The sequence below is a fragment of the Physcomitrium patens genome, chromosome 21, assembly GCF_059467195.1.
Source record: "Physcomitrium patens ecotype Gransden chromosome 21, ASM5946719v1, whole genome shotgun sequence".
NCBI lineage: Eukaryota > Viridiplantae > Streptophyta > Bryopsida > Funariales > Funariaceae > Physcomitrium > Physcomitrium patens.
The window spans coordinates 7,936,720-7,953,241 of NC_143430.1; the positions used below are offsets into that span (position 1 = coordinate 7,936,720).

The 16,522-nt window shown below is 49.2% G+C and overlaps 1 protein-coding gene across 1 annotated transcript; it reads left to right on the forward strand.

Moving 5' to 3' along the window:
- Window positions 1-1,317: 1,317 nt before the first annotated feature.
- Window positions 1,318-15,486, forward strand: LOC112274158 (brefeldin A-inhibited guanine nucleotide-exchange protein 5). The gene is made up of 34 exons (XM_090245586.1): window positions 1,318-1,668; window positions 2,333-2,399; window positions 2,915-3,164; window positions 3,445-3,566; window positions 3,839-3,897; window positions 4,037-4,094; window positions 4,306-4,393; window positions 4,657-4,974; window positions 5,389-5,447; window positions 5,583-5,652; window positions 5,768-5,836; window positions 6,144-6,266; window positions 6,610-6,663; window positions 6,937-7,022; window positions 7,236-7,332; window positions 7,547-7,645; window positions 7,745-7,972; window positions 8,255-8,365; window positions 8,745-8,929; window positions 9,071-9,245; window positions 9,516-9,946; window positions 10,105-10,522; window positions 10,744-10,983; window positions 11,237-11,360; window positions 11,499-11,647; window positions 11,841-12,200; window positions 12,344-12,510; window positions 12,812-13,122; window positions 13,256-13,425; window positions 13,706-13,825; window positions 13,957-14,093; window positions 14,225-14,540; window positions 14,773-14,868; window positions 15,148-15,486. Exons 1-34 carry the CDS (start codon window positions 1,560-1,562, stop codon window positions 15,208-15,210), a joined length of 5,529 nt encoding a protein of 1,842 aa, XP_090101712.1. The 5' UTR covers window positions 1,318-1,559; the 3' UTR covers window positions 15,211-15,486.
- The last annotated feature ends 1,036 nt before the right edge of the window (window positions 15,487-16,522 follow it).

The following is a 16,522-nucleotide window of genomic DNA, read 5'->3' on the forward strand; positions in this document are numbered from 1 at the left end:
AATTAAGTGCATATATGTATGTGTATATATATATATATATATATATATTCTCATAAATTTAAATTTCAAGGAAATTTTTAAATATTATTTTTCATTCGAGTTTAGATAAATTTGACTCAATGTACAATCTAGGGTTAATGAAATTGAGATTTCTAATCACTATTTGGATTTTAAACTAACCAACTTTTCACATTTTTCCTTAAACAATTTCTATGCAATAGAAAGACTAATGTTTCTTTCAAACCTTGAATTATTTTCTCATAGCATGCAAGCCTTATCACATTTTAAAATGTTCTTTAACATAAAATAAAATGAAAATACGTATATATTTGTAAAAGTGAATGATTTCAGAAATATACACTACAGCCATGAAATGATTATGTGTGTGTATATATATATATATATATATATACTTTGTGAGTGTACAAATTCTGTGGTGTTTGATGTCAAAAGTATGTGCATATTAGTATCTAGTTATTTGAATGAAATTGAAATAATATAAGGAAGGGTGTTATATATGATTAGGACTTTAAAAAATTAGTTGGAACTAGAAAATGTTCCATTTCAAAGAACATTTAATTATAAAAAAATAGTCGTTTTATTTTATAATGAAAATACTTGTGATTTAAAATAAATTATTGAGTACTGTTTAAATATTTTCAATGGTTTTGCCATCAATACTATCTTATATTGAAAAAATATTACTCAAAAAATCGTTTGTTATAAATTTAAATAGTTATGTTAAAGACTTTAATCAGTTATATCTACATATTGATTGCATGTGTATGGATATATATATATATATATATATATACACACACACACACATGTAACTAATTTACACATACCATTTGTCAATTGATAAACCAATAATGGAATTATTATATATATATAACGGGGTAGTGTTAGAACCAATATTGACACCTTGTGTAATGAATGCTAGGATATTAAATTTCATAATGACAAAAAATAATCAAACTTAGGATTGTGGAAAACAGAAACTACAATGATATAGGTTATCAATTTTGGCGATATATCAATTTCCTACAAACCAAATTAACATGGAGAAAAAAAATTTGCATGATCCAAAAGTGATATTCACCCCATGCAATACTAGAAAAATCACACCAATAGTGACACAAATCTGTGGAGGACTGTTGGGGGGCCAAAAAGAGAATTGGGGACACCATGATTTATTTTGGAGATCTGGAGGAGGACGTGGGTTGGGATCTGGACATGTGGGTTGACACCTGCAAGAGGACCTCGGCCATGGCCGTAGATAGCCCTCGTCACACGGTGCGACGTAGTTCCTTTTATTGGAGTGATTTGAGCGAGTTCATGCAAGCAAGGATGCTCGCTTTTTCATCAGAGTGTAGATCGGAAGCCGATCAATCGTAGCGGGTTCCTTTGATTCGAAGTCGTTTCTGTTGTTGTTGTTGTTGTTGTTGTTTTTCTTTTCCAATATTGCACAAGGATCTGGAGCTCGTCTGTCTGTAGTTGATAGGTTTCTAGTTCAGGGTTATGAGAGCGGACGTTTGATTTAGCGCAAGAGTGCAAACATGGCGGAGGCCGGGGGCGCCTTTGTTACGCGTGCGTTCGAGCGCATGCTCAAGGATTCCACGGGCCGCAAGTTTGGCAGCTTGCAAACTGCTCTGAAGGCATATTTGGGTGAGTGTTGTTTCTTTGTGCGGATCCGATAGCTTTGGGCTCGCCTCGTAATAAGCTTGTTCACAGGTGTGACCTAATAGAGTGATGGGAATATTTTTTATCCTTTTTAAATAAGATCTAGATTTGCAATATAGACGCTAGTGTAGCTGCGGATCCGATTGGGGACGGTCTGCATTGCGCTTGTGCGAATTCCGCTAAGATTACCGTCATCTGTTACTTGGTTGGCGTATTCGAAATACGTCATATGATTTCATGCGAGTAAAGTTTCCGTGATCTGGATACAGTCAGGATATTATTGTTATTATCCTCAAAATATTCACTGTAACTTACTGCGTTCAGATCCGTTGGTAGATAGGTTCTTTGGTGAAGTTTAAATCAGCTATGTTTTTGAAGCAATCATGGTAATTAATTGGTATACTTAGATGCATAAGCGAAATTCTTCGCGAAAAAAATGGGAAATTCTTTTTGTTAGTCAGGCATACGAATTGGTTACAATCTATGAGAATTTCGAATTTTCAACAAATTGAATTAAACCATATCGCAATCGTTGGAGAGTACAGCTTAGTGAAGGAGCATGTAGTCACTCTTTATATAGTTATAGATTTGACAGGTGTGGTCTCGGAAATTGGTCACTAATTCAAGGTCTTATTTTGTAATGTTGCAGAGAGGAAACCTGTGTCACTACCACTCGAGCCCCTCGACGAGCCCCATGCAGTTTTCCGAGATGAAATGTACGCTTTCTCGATAATGATTTACCTTTCTTAAAAACAATTTTCTCCTTATCCACAGTTTCCTCGGACGGTATTTGTTCGCCTTTGGATTGATCACATTTTTTGCTTTGAAAAATTACACAATAACATTGATAGGCAACATCGTCATTATTACTAGAGCACGCCGAACAGAAAAGCCAATCGAGCATCGAGGACACATGATGGAGTGGTGTATACACGTCACGATGTGGTTTTCTGTTATCCTTCTGAGACAAATGCTGTAGATTGAGGTGAACTAATCAAACCTCCGGGAGTCTTCAGCGGTCGTGTATCAGGCTCAAAAAAAGATCTTGTTAAGATTTTTGAAGAAGCTCAACCTTGAAAGAGTATGTCTCTATGCTGCTGCGGACACAATCCAACAGTAAATATTTTTGTTGGAGGTCGTACCAAAGTGGTCATACTATTCCGCCGTTCCTTGACGACCGAAAATCAATACTTCCGTGGTGCTTCTAGTGACATGTACATAGTGGATGCAGATCCGTCGTCCAAGACAATCTCTCGGAAGGTGATCCATCAAGTCCTAAAGAAGCAGACGAGAAGTTTGAGGATACCAGCCCGGCCATATCTCCCGCCAAGCCCAGCACCGGACAGGCAGCTGCTGCAGCCCTAGCTGAGGCCGGACACATCCTAGAAGGTTCGGAAGCAGATTTGGTGATCCTGCCCTTGCGTCTCGCCTTTGAGACGAAGCAGTCCAAGCTTGTGGAACCAGCTCTAGACTGCCTACATGTAAGAACACACACCTGCTCTAGTAGTGCTCGGTCGGTCACTGTTGCGAGGTGTGCTAAGGACGTCACGGAGTGATTCTGCTCACAATGCCGTGGTCCATGATTTGTTTTGTGCGTTCCTCGTATTCGTGGTTGTCGATATATTTTCCCGTTTGTGCTGGTGATGGAGATTGGAATGTGGTGCCGCCAGCTTACTCCCGCAAGCTTGGTGATTGCGGTTTTCTTCTTCGCAATGGAGGATTTTTGCTTCGACTGACCCATCGATGGCACCATGTGTGTAGAAACTCATATCATACGGACATCTGGTGGGAGAAGCTGGTGTTGATGGAGGAAGGAATGCGCAGTTGGCAACTGAGATACTTAACATGGTCTGTGCTTCTGCTGACACTAGCGCACCCGACAGGTAAGATCCGCCTTGAAGCTAGTTGCGACGGGTGCTTGGGTGGGAGGCGTGCAATTTCAGCCAGTCTGTCTTTGTGTGTGTGATCTGGGGAACGGACTTGGCTCAGTTCACGTTCACACGCAGACTGTGGGCTAGCAAGTCACAACCTGCATTTGGTAGTGACTGGGCTCTTCCCGGACTGAGGATCGCAATTCTCTTTGTGGGATTACCCTGACATGTTACTCGTCATTTTGTGGGATGTGGTCTCACATGTGGTCTGGACTGTGGTGCAGTTTGGTCCTGCAGGTCATCAAGGTGCTTCTGACTGCGGTAGCTTCACCTACTTTTCAAGGTAAGGGTCCACCTGCTGTTGTGCAATTGAGGTGTAGCAGGCAGTTGTCAGTGGATGCTTTTGCTGACGGAAATGAAGAAATTGTTCGAACCAAAGTTGATCAGCAGTTAACTTGGCTGTACCTGCTGTGAAACTGCAGTGCACGGAGAATGCTTGTTGACCGCTGTTCGAACGTGCTACAACATCGTCTTGAGCAGGTAGGGTGCACGACAAAGGCAGTAAGCATCGCAAATGATGCTTGCCTGGATTGGTCGGTAAGAAGTGGTGGATGCGTGTCGGAGAGGTGTGATTTGGAAGCAAAGTTTTCCAGGTTAGGTCAGCGTGAGGTCCAAATACGCATGCATGTGATTTCGGTTTGGGGGTTGTGATTACGTCAGATTATTTAACACGAGGTACTGTGTGTTGCAGCAAGAACCCCGTGAACCAGGCGACTGCCAAGGCAACTTTGACCCAGATGATCAACATCGTTTTGAGGCGCATGGAGATCGATGTAGAGGTGATTGTGTGGACCCGCATGGCGTTTGTCGGTCGGTCATTGCATGGGATGGAACAGGATGTGGGAACGTGTCGTTTTCTGGAGTCGGTGTAATTGGTGCGCGCAAAGTGAGGAATTCGGTGGTCTGCCATACGAGGCACCGTGTTGTCGAATTTTGTTTTCAGCGTTGGTTAGCGTCGTCGTACGTAGACCGGAACCGTGCCTCGAGTTGGATGGTGACTGCCCAGCGTGTCCTGTTTGCTAAGAACCCGCACGTTGTACAGGCTGGCAAGAGTGTGGCACCGCCATCGGCACACGCAGGCGACGATGCACGTGCTGGTGGCTCCAACGATGAAGTCCCGGATGCCTCATCGAATGGACAGGTTGCTCACGGAGAAGATGGGCAGAGCACAGTAGGGCCAGCATTGACGTACAGCAGGACTACCACAATTCACATAGACCCGGAGACCGGGGAAGCAAGGAACGCAAGCACAGGGGAGACGATGGAAACGCCCCTTCGGTCACCTCGGCCAGTGCCAAGCACTCCTCCACCAGTGCCGATTTCGGAGTTCCAACATCTGGCGACTGAATCTGATCTCAAGGTATGCGGTTAACAACAACGCTCGTTAGGAGAAATTGTAGAAAGCCAGCATGGCATCATGTTACTTACCGTAGGCGCATTGATCCTAGGTGTTCTTCGTGTTCTCCAGCAGTCGGCAATGTACTTGTGATTCTTTCAGTGCTGTTATTTGGTTGCGCCGCTCTCGGTGGGTGGTTTGCCTCATTCGTCGTTGGTAGTATCGTGATGCTAAGCAGGTCCTGGACTTGTTGAGGTGGTTGAGCTGCTGTGGGAGTAAATGTGGGGTGCATGCGCTCTGTGCACGTGATATTGGGTGGGGTCGCGCTGCAGATGTCCTCCAGTAGTTTACGCAGCTGAGCTATTGCGGCGGTACAGTGTACGTCGTGGTTTTATAGTGCGAAGAGCTGAGGGAACGTGGTTGGGTGTGGATTTGCAGGGCATTGAAGCTGCATTGGACAAAGCCGTGACACCCGAGGGAGCGATCAAGAACCATGAGTACGTGGTCTTGGGTGACCTTGTGAAGGGCCAAAGTGATGGTGGTGCTGTAGACATGTGTGATGGGTAGGGAATGTTTTCTGAACCGGTGGCATCATCCTGTTGATGTGGTGTGCATGTATGGGACGCAAACAGTGGAGGGGACTTGGACCTTTTGAGCTTGGGCCAGAAAGACGCTCTTCTTGTCCTCCGCACTATCTGCAAAGTAAGGCACAATTGTTCATTCCTGCTTGTGCCGTGTCTATCTTTCCATGCTATGATGGAGGTGCAGCGTGGTGATGTCGTTGATGAGCTGAGCGTGCAAGATGATGCGTGTGCAGATGGCTATGAAGGATGGGAGTGACGATTTTCTGAGTAGAACCAAGCTACTTTCTCTGGAGTTGCTCCAGGTGAGCTGTCGCGTACAATTTGAGTGTGTGTGTGTGTGATTGATAGGAAGGCAAGTGTGCGGTGCGGAAGCTTCGCCTGATGTGGAATGTAGGTTGAGGATGCATGCAGGCTGGTATAGATGATAGACGGGCGGAACTGATGAATCCAGCGGTTGCCTGCGATGCGTTGTCGGGAAATGATCTAAGAAGGTTCAACTTGGGGACGATGTTGGGATTCTCGTGCTTGGGGGATTTGTAGTGTGCAGCCGGTGATAGGTTATGGATTTTGGTAGCATTGTTGTGTGATGGATCCTGGACTGTTGTGCAGGGATGCCTGGAAAGTGTGAACCATGCTTTCACGACGAACTTCCCTTTCATTGAGCTCGTGAAAGCGTACCTATGCTATGCATTGTTGAGGTCGTGCGTTTCGCCAACCGCAGCAGTTTTCCAGGTGGGTGCTTGATATTTGTGTCGTCCTTGGGTTGGCGATGCAAGCGAAGCTGTTGCCCTGGAGCGGGTGGCCTAGGTGACGAGCAGACTGCGTTGGTAGAGTGCTGATTTTGTGAATGGAGCTGCTCTGTCTGACTGCTGGTTTTTCAGCAGTATGCAGACTTGAGCATGAGTTGGGGTGGAAACATGAACGTGAGAGGAGGCATAAGCCAGGCTGCATGGCGTATACTGCCGGGATCTTGTAGTGTGATTTATTGTGGACAGTTATCCCTGTACGTTACTGATGGACGTGTGTGGCATTGAGGCTCGGGAGTTGCTGATTTTGTGTGCTCTTGTACTGGCAGCTTGCAGTGAACATCTTTCTGATAATGATGCAGCGCTACAGGGAAAGCCTGAAGGTGAAGTTGTGGTAGATGGGGGTTCTGTTGTTCGCTCGTGAGTTGGAACGGGGGTCTCCGAGTGTGTTGAGATAGCAGAGCAGGTTTAGTGTGGAAGTGGATCTGAGTGTTGAGTGTTGAGTGGACGATTAAGACGAATGCGTGAGCTGTGTGCAAGGTGAACCTGGTCCAGTTTGGATCTGTACTCGGCTTGAGCAGCCTGTTTGAAAGAGTCGACGTACGGCGTGTCCGACATGGAGTGAATTTGCTGACAAACTGGGGTTGTTGGTGCAGGCGGAGTTGGGAATATTTTTCAACTTGATTGTTTTGCGGTCGTTGGAGATCGAGTGTTCGATTCATCAGAAGACGGCAGTGCTGAAGTAAGATTGGGTCCCCCGAATGAGGCTGGTTGGAGCAACCACATTTGTTTACGGGTCCCAGGGTTTGACGGAATGAATCTGCGGTCGTGTTTAGCAGTGTGGTGTTTGGATGCGGGTTACAAGCCTGATGTTTGATTGACAAGGCGAGGTCCAACGTGCATCTATGGTGGCGGTGCAAGCGGATTGAGTGTGGTGTGGTGTGTGGCACTGCAGGATGCTGGAGAAGGCTTGCAACGATCCGCAGATGCTGGCAGACATTTTTGTGAACTACGATTGTGATCTGGACGCTACGAACTTGTTTGAACGCATGGTATGGAGCCGAAACATGGTGCAAGTGCACGTTTGTTTGGTCTGGGACGGTCAGTGGTGCGTGAGGATGTGGTGATGCTGACATGTTGACAAGCGAGAATGTATGAGTTGATGACGGGCGATTGTCGTGGCCCGTTGTTGGTTTTGTGGCTGTGGAGGTTGTACGTGGTGTGGCATGTGCGGTTGGTTGATGCGATGTGTGGGGTGTGATGAAGGTGAATTCGCTATCGCGACTTGCCCAAGGGACGGCGAATGGAGATCCCAGCGCCGCGAATGCGTCGCAAAACATTGCGCTGAAAGCCTTGGCTCTTCAAGTGAGTGAAACTCGAGAATCTCGAAGGTTATGGGGGCTTGTTGTTTTGTCGTTGTCGGGTGGCTGGCATCTGACATCCAAGTGGTGCGTTGATCCACAGTGTCTGGTGAGCGTGCTGAGGTCACTGGGAACGTGGACATCGAAACAGAGGGGGAACAGGCCAGTGTTTCCCGACCTGACCGTCGCCGACGTGGAGGTTGACTCTGGTGGGGTGAACGGTGGCGGTACTGAGGCGGATGTGAAGGAGGACGCGAAGGTCGTGACCCAAGCGAATGAGTTCGAGAAAGCAAAAGCTCTGAAGGTCACCATGGAGAGCGCGGTTGCCAAGGTACCCGGCGGACTGCAACATTGATGACGAGGGCGGCATGGCACCTGCGTTGTGAAGCTATGATTTACGGATGCGATACTAGTGAGAGGACGTAGAACAGTACCAGTGGCGAGTGGGCAGGAGGGGTTGAGGAATAGTATTTTGTGGGATGATTGCTAGTTACTGGTGCGTGGGGTGTGCACATTTGGCTTCACAGCTGTTGTTCGTGCATCTTTCAAGTGTGACAGTGATGGAGTGAGCAGGTGAGATGTGCTGACACGGACGAGTTACTTGGTTGTACAGTTCAATATGAAGCCGTCAAGTGGGATCAAGTTTCTTTTCGAGCACAACCTGGTGGCCAAGGAGCCAAAAGCAGTCGCTCAGTTTCTAAGGGATTCTCCGGGGTTGGACAAGGTAATGATTTCGTGGCAGTTGGGAGTTTGCAACACACAGGATAGGCGTTGTCCGGGTTACCACGGATGTTGTTGCAAGGGGTATGTTGGTCAGATTACGGCCTGGATGGGAATGGGCTGCAACCTGAGGGCAGCACGAGGTGATTTGGATGTTGGAGTACAGTTTGCGTCATCTGGAGTGGGCGATGATGGTTCAGGCGGGATGGTAGTCGGTCCTGTGAAGGCGAAGAATGTTGGCAGAATAGCAGGCTGATGACGGATGGCAGAATAGGGGGCTGGATTGTGGGGCGACACGGGACAGTGTTTGGGGATTAGAGCGTGCGACTGGTGCAGTGTTGGAGGAGATGAGATTGTGACGTGATTGGGTGTGGGTGGTGCAGACGATGATCGGAGACTACTTGGGGCAGCACGAGGAGTTTCCGCTGGCAGTGATGCATGCATTCGTTGATGCACTGAGCTTTAAGGATATGAAGTTCGACAAAGCCATTCGGATGTTCCTGAACGGGTTTCGTCTTCCTGGCGAAGCGCAGAAGATCGATCGCATCATGGAGAAGTTTGCGGAGAGGTAAGCAGGAGGCGAGAGCGCGTGGCCGGGTGATGCGATGCACTTGACGGCAGAGACGGCGCTGTTGTTGGTTGTGGAGTTGAGATGAGGTTGTGGTTAGTTGCTGTGATGGTTGGGTGATGCATGTACTATTGACCGCAGGTACTGCCGAGACAATCCAAATCTGTTCAAGAACGCGGACACTGCGTACATACTGGCATATGCAGTGATCATGCTGAACACGGACGCCCACAACCCCATGGTGACCAACAAGATGAGCAAGTCCGACTTCGTGCGCATGAACTCGTCCAGCGACGTGGACGAACATGCTCCTGCGGTATGGGCATAGCGCATGGGCCGTGAACGCTTGGGCGTGTTTTGAACGTAGGGTTGTTGCAGTTGACGAGCGTGGGTCGGGAAACACGAGGATTTTGGGAGCGGTGTGAGAGTTTGTAAGTTTTGGGCGAGGTTTCGGGAGGTGTGCAACAGGGGGTTGTGTGGTGGAGGATACGGGTTTTGGGGATGTTGTGGTGGTGGTATTGGGAAGAATAGGGAAAAGCAGTAGGGGTGGGGAAGTGCAACTGACTTGTTTGATCACACGTGGCAGGAACTGTTGGAGGAAATATACGATTCCATAGTTCGAGAGGAGATAAAGCTGAAGGACGACGACTCGAAGAGGGAGAGGCCGGAAGAGAGAAGCTCGCTGGTGAGCATATTGAACCTGGGTGGATTTCGAGGAAGAGGTGCTGCCGATACGAAGAAAGAGAGCGACGAGTTGATCGAGGTGACGCAGTCGATATTCAAGAAAGCGGGGTTCAAGAAAGGGGTGTTCCACAAAGCGGAACACGAGGACCTGGCTCGTCCAATGCTGGAAGCCGTGGGATGGCCGTTGCTGGCAGCATTTTCTGTGACGATGGAGGACAGCGACAACAAGTCGCGAGTTCTGCTGTGCATGGAAGGGGTTCGACTTGGCATACACCTGACGAAGGCACTGGGAATGGAGACCATGCGCTATGCGTTTCTGACGTCTTTAGTGAGGTTGGTGTCTACCGACGTCCCGTAGGATTGTTTGGAGCGGAGATGGGTTGGTGTCGGTGTTGGTGTTGGAGTTGGATGTGAGCCGGGCGTTCACAGTGCACAGAGGGCGCGGGCGGGGACTATAGTGACATATGTGGCTGCGTGGTTTGTGGTGGCAGATTCACGTTTTTGCATGCGCCGAGGGAGATGCGATCGAAGAACGTGGAGGCTTTGAAGACGCTGCTATCTATGTGCCAGAACGAACCAGAGGCGTTGCAGGACACATGGAATGCTGTTCTGGAGTGCGTGTCGAGGCTGGAGTTCATAATCACGACGCCGGGGATGACATCGACGTTGATGCAGGGCAGCAACCAGATATCTCGGGATTCTCTGGTGCTTTCGTTGACGGAGCTGACAGGGAAGCCGACGGAACAAGTGTTTGTGAACAGTGTGCGGCTGCCAAGCGACGTGATCGTGGAGTTCTTTGGGGCTTTGTGCGGGGTATCAGCCGAAGAGTTGAGGCAGTCTCCACCGCGGGTGTTCAGTTTGACGAAGCTGGTGGAGATCAGCTACTACAACATGACGCGAATTCGAATGGTAAAGTGACTTGACCGAGGAGGAAGTGGATGAGAAGTGCAGTGAGAAGGGGGTTGGAGAACGTGAGAGGAGTTTGTTGCGCGGGGGTGAATTGTGAAGCATGGTTGCATGATGAGGAGTAAGATTGTGTAGGTGGGCGGCGTGCGCGTAGGACGTGGAGGTTGTGACGGCAGGGTGAAGGTGGAGGGTGCTGACAGGGTGCATGCGGGTGTGGGGTTCAGGTGTGGGGCAGGATATGGGCAGTTCTTTCGCTGCACTTCATTGCAGCTGGAAGTCATTCGGAGGAGAAGATTGCGATGTATGCGATCGACTCTCTGAGGCAACTGGCGATCAAGTATCTGGAGAGGGCGGAGTTGGCGAACTTCACATTCCAGAACGACATTCTGAAGCCTTTCGTGGTGATAATGCGGAGCAGCAAGAACCCGAGCATCAGGGCTCTGATCGTGGACTGCATTGTACAGGTAACGAGGTGTTGTGAACATGTGGTTGCGCGTGTGGGACGGGCATTAGCATGTCCGGAGTGGCAGCATGTGCGGGTTGGTGGGAAGTAGGCATCCCGTAGGTTTTGTGTGAGGGGGGAGGTTGGCGGTGGTGGAACGGTCGGCATTGGTGTGGTGAAGTGGCGGTGCGGTTGAAGTGGGCTTTTGGTCGGATAGGGATGTTCGGGCGGTAGAAGTAGGTGGGCTGTGCTGAGCAGTGGGAGGTTGTGTTCAGATGATCAAGTCGAAGGTTGGGAGCATCAAATCCGGGTGGCGGAGCGTGTTCATGGTGTTCACCACAGCCGCGTACGATGGCGTGGTGTCCATATCCGACGTTGCTTTCGAGAATGTGGAGCAAGGTATTGCGTGGTGGTGGATGCATTTGATGGGGGGTTGTGAGGGCGATTGGATTTGGGTTGTGAGATGGTGGAGATTGCAGGTGTGGAGGAGAAGATGGTGGGTCTGAGGGGTTGTTTTCTGGGTTGGGTTTGGTGCAGTTGTGCTGGAACACTTTGATCAGGTGGTGGGAGATTGCTTCATGGACTGCGTGAATTGCTTGATTGCATTTGCAAACAACAAGATCAGTCCACAGACGAGTCTGAAGGCTATTGCCCTGCTTCGAATCTGTGAGGATCGGCTGGCAGATGTAAGATGGGTGGTGGGTTGGGCGAATGCATTCGTAGGCAGTTGTGGTGCGAGCGTGAGGACGTTTGCGTTGTGGTTGAAGGTTGCGCGGGTCCGGTTGGAGGTGGTACGCTGTTTTGCGGACGATGTGGGTGCAGAGCAGGAGGTGGTGGCAAAGTTGTACTGAGAATGGTGAGGTGACGCGGTGTGTGCAGGGTCAGATAGCCGGTGGCGTGTCGAAGACAGGGGAGAACGGAGATCAGTCGGACCTGGAGGTAGCGGAGTACTACTGGTTCCCAATGCTGGCCGGGTTGTCGGATCTGACGTCGGATCCGCGAACGGAAGTGAGGAACTGTGCTTTGGAGGTTCTGTTCGACCTGCTGAAGGAGCGTGGGAAGAACTTTTCGGGACCTTTCTGGGACAGCGTGTTCCATCGTGTGTTGTTTCCCATCTTCGACTACGTTCGTCATGCTGGTAAAGATGGGGAAAAGCCGGCATCTGCAGATCAGTGGCTTCGGGAGACTTGCATACACTCGCTTCAGCTGTTGTGCGACCTGTTCAGCAGTTTCTACAAGGTGGGGTTGCATGGCAGCTTGTGTTGGGTGGTGGTGGTGGTGAATTGTTGTGGTGGCGGGGGTGGGATGTTTGGACGGGTAGTTGATGAGGCGAGAGGAGGTGGATGCAGTGGTTCTGACGGGGCGTGTTTGAGTTGTGGCAGGAGGTTTCGTTTCTGTTACCGGCATTGTTGGGGTTGTTGCTGGACTGCGCTACTCGACCGGATCAAACATTGGCAGCAATTTCGATGGGTGCTCTGGTGCGGCTTGCTGAAGTTGGTGGACACCAGTTCAACGACAAGGATTGGAGCACTGTTCTGGACAGCATTCGGTAAGTATTGTGACGTGGAGGCATGTGGATTGAGGAGGGGAGTGGGGAGATAGAACGGGGTTTTTGTGAGGGCTCGGGGGGCGGTACATGTCAGTGAGGTTGTGCGGATGTGCATCTTTGGAAGGTGGAGTTGGTTGTAGCACGGTGGGTCGGGTGGGTGGAGTGGTGCTGTGACTGCGTTGATGGATGGGTTGCGTGGTAAATGGCGACACGGGTGGAAGCCGAGGCGTTGGGGTGCAGGTGTACTCGAGGAACCAACATTGGAGCGAACGCTCTGACAGCGCGTGCGGTGGTTGTGCAGGGATGCGTGTCAGAGCACCCAACCAGTGGAACTGATGAAGCCGGAGAGCATGGTGACGTTGGGGTCGGATTTGGTTTCGGGACCGGGCAGGCTGTCAATTGCGACCCCTCCATCGAGCATGCGAGGAGGTCACACCCCAGGCGGACAACCAGAGGCAGAGGCAGAGCATTCGGTAGCTCACGAGAACGGTGCGGTTGAAGGAACGCCGAAGAGCGTGAGCAACGGGGACGCATCGAAGATGAACCGTCGGTTGAGCTTCGATTCAGTGGCAGAGGAGCGGGTGGAAAGACTGAGCATTGCGGAGTCCGAAGGTAGCGATGGGGGTGACGGCATGGCGGTGCATAGATGGTGTGGAGAGGGGTGAATAGATGTGGGATGCATGGGTGTTGGAATGTTGTAGGTCGGTGGGTTGGTTGAATGAATGGGAAGCGTGGTGCTGTGCAGGTTTTGAAGCACCAGGTTCGGTGGCTTCTCCGAGGGACGCCAAGGCAGCGAATCTGGCGAGTGGGCGGACTTTCATGAGCAATGTGATGGACACACTGCTGATGAGGAACACGTCATTCAGGAGTGCGAAGAGCAAACCCACAGATGTTGGTGTGCAAAGTTCTTTGCAGGTAATGTGGTGGTTGAGCAGAACCTGGTGCAGTGTGGTGTGTGAAGTGTGGTGTAGGGTTACCGGGGTTGTGGAGGTGGTGAGGGAGGTGCATATGTGGTGTCGGAAAGTATAGAGATTGGGGTATGCAAAGGACGTGTCGAGAAGCGTGGCGGCGGGAGGCGTAGCGTGGACAGCGTCCCCTGAGTAGTTGGAGGCGTTAGGGGAAGAGGAGGTTTTGTGAGGGAAGGATCCATGGTTGAGCGTGGGGTTGTCTGACAAGACGAACGTTGGGTGTGCAGGATGTGGATGTGATGGAGCTTGGCCCCGACGGGAGCGAAGCAGAGAGTCCGTTTCTGCAGGACGTGAGGACGAAATGCGTGATACAGCTTTTGCTGTTGGGCGCGCTGGATAGTCTGCAGGTGAGGATATTTTTGAACGGAGTGGATGGTGGAGTGTGGTGTTGTTGCATTGGTGGTGTGATGTGGCATGTTTGGTGGAGATGGTCCGGTGGGGTGTGGTGGTGAATTTGACGTGCGTTTGCGTTGGACAGAGGAATCACTGGCAGAGATTACAGGCGTCACACAAGCGATTGATGATGGATACAGTGTTGTCGATGGTGGAATTCGCGGGTTCTTACAACAGCGACTCGAACCTTCGGAGTAGAATGCAGCATGTCGCTGGAGATAGGTGAGGTTCCGGGGGAAGTGGAAGGATGATGTTGTAGTGTGTGAAACGGGTTTGGTGCGGGTGGGAGTGGGCGATAGGAAGTGGGATCCGTGGTGGTGTTTGTTGACGTTGCAACGGAGGTTGTGGTGCAGGTCTCCTCCGAATCTGCTGCGGCAGGAAACCGAAGGCACGAAGATTTACCTTGCAGTGCTGAACAAGACCGCGAGCGGGGGTGGTGATGAAGCGAGGGATGATGAGATGACGGAGCAGGGTGGTGACGGTCCCAACAGTGGTGATACGACGTGGAAAGGTGGGGAGCAGGAGCTGAGAGAGGAGGCGGAGAGGCGGCTGGTGTCGTTTTGTGGGGACGTATTGAGAGAAGTGGCGACATTGCAACCGGGTCCAAGCGAGGCTGTGGAGTCCGACGTCCACCGAGCGCTTGATCTACGGTCACCGGTGACTGTGCAGGTAGTTGGTCGCACGCACATGGCATGGAGGTTGTGTGATGGTAGGGTGGGGCGCGCAAGGGCGTGTGAAGTCGGAAGGCTGGGGATGGGTGGAGGCGTTGCATGTGAGAAGTGGTGGAGTGGCGGCACATTTTGTTTTGGAGTTGTGAATGGAGAGTGAGGTGTCGAGTGGGTTTGGGAGAGTGGGTGTGGTGGGTGAGGGGAATTGAGGAACGGAGCGTTGCGTTGTGCAGGTTTTGAAGGCGATGAGGGAGATGGACAGAAGGCTGTTCAGGAAGCATCTAGAAGAGTTCTACCCTTGGTTTACCAAGCTTATCTGCAGTGATCAGGTACGAGCTTCTCGTGAACCGTTGGCGTGTGTGGATTGGTGGGCAGTGTCGTGGTGGTATGCAGTATTGAGTAGGCGGGGTGGTGTTCCGGAAGTGGTTGTGGTTGATTGATGAGGTTGTTGGAGGTAGGGGATGGAGATTTGATGGGCAGTTGGCAGTAGATTGTGTGGGGGTAGAGTGTTGGTGCAGTGGTTTTTTGAATCCTGGATGGATCATGGTATATGTTTGTGACGAGCGGGTGGTTGCAGTAGACTGAGAGTGTGGATGGCGGTTGTGCAGATGGACGTGAGGAGAGCTCTGGGAGAGTTATTTAGGGTGCAATTGGTGGCACTTCTGCCGTGATTGTGGGTAGGATGGGGGCATTAGGTGGGGGGGGGGGGGAGTGGAGCAATTTGGAGGGTGGGTTGTTGTTGATAGAGAAGTAGGTGTGAGCGACATTGGACAGGCGATTGTCCGTTGTAGATGATAGAGTAGTGGAGACGGAACCATTATTTGAGAGGCAGAATTGTTTTGCGGAGCAAGGATACCTTGGCAACGTGGGAGGGGCACTCGCGAGTGCGCTGGAGTATTGTCCAGTGTTGTGGACCCCGTGCAGTAAAGATTGGAATTGCTTCTGAATCGAGAGCAGCAGGAGGTATTCGAGTTGGTTATTGTTGTTTAGGTTCAGTTGTTGCAGATTACCGATCTCATGATGATTGTCCGAGTTGATGAGTCCTAATACCTTTTTTCGTGGTCTGGTTGGTTTGAATGGTGTGGTGGCTCTAGGTTTGGCTTAATGTTCTTGTGATCAGGATGGATTCAGCACATGACTGTTGATGCAATTTTGGAGGTTTTGGTGATCGTTTTACTACAATGCAATAGATGTCATCTTGTGCGTTTGTTGGATTCGTCTTGCCTTTGATAGTTGGCAACACATTATTGCTAGGGATTGTATTTATGTTGCCAATTTTCATTAGTGCTTCCATGGAGTGGTCTTCCATCCTATGCAATTCTCTCATGGTTTGTTGAAATGATCATTGGGTTGGGTTGTGAAATTGGTGCAATGTAAGTTTAGGGAAGTTGATCAATACGTAATGTGGTTCAAAGTGTTGTTATGTTATATTTATAACTATTTTTTTTGGAAGTAAGTATTGCATTTTGTAATGTCTCATCCAGTAATATTTGATCTTACTTTGATGCTGCTCATTGTATTTTTTGGAAACCATGCTATATATTTGTAAATCACAAATTATTCTTTTCAAAAATAGTTTTTATTCCAAATCACTTATTTCTATCATTTTAATTTAATGTAATGTGGTGTAGTAGTATGTATTTTTGGAATTTTCAAACAACAAGAAATATAAATAAATAAAATTAGATTGAAATGCAACAAACATTTAATTGAAATAAAAAACATAATTTTTTTTAAGGAAAAATATTATATGTATCCTTGAAATATGTTGAAATATTAAAATTACTCTTGGATTCTTGGTAATAGCAAATCTATTCCTTATTTTTGTGAGAATTGCAAATCTATCTCCAAATGTGATAAAATATTACCATTCTTTCCTTTTTAGGTGCATTTTGGGGTCCAAATTGTATGTTGCACAGATTTTGGAGCTACCTTTTTTGGCACATTTTGTCTCCTACTCTTTTATCAATATCTGAGTGTTGT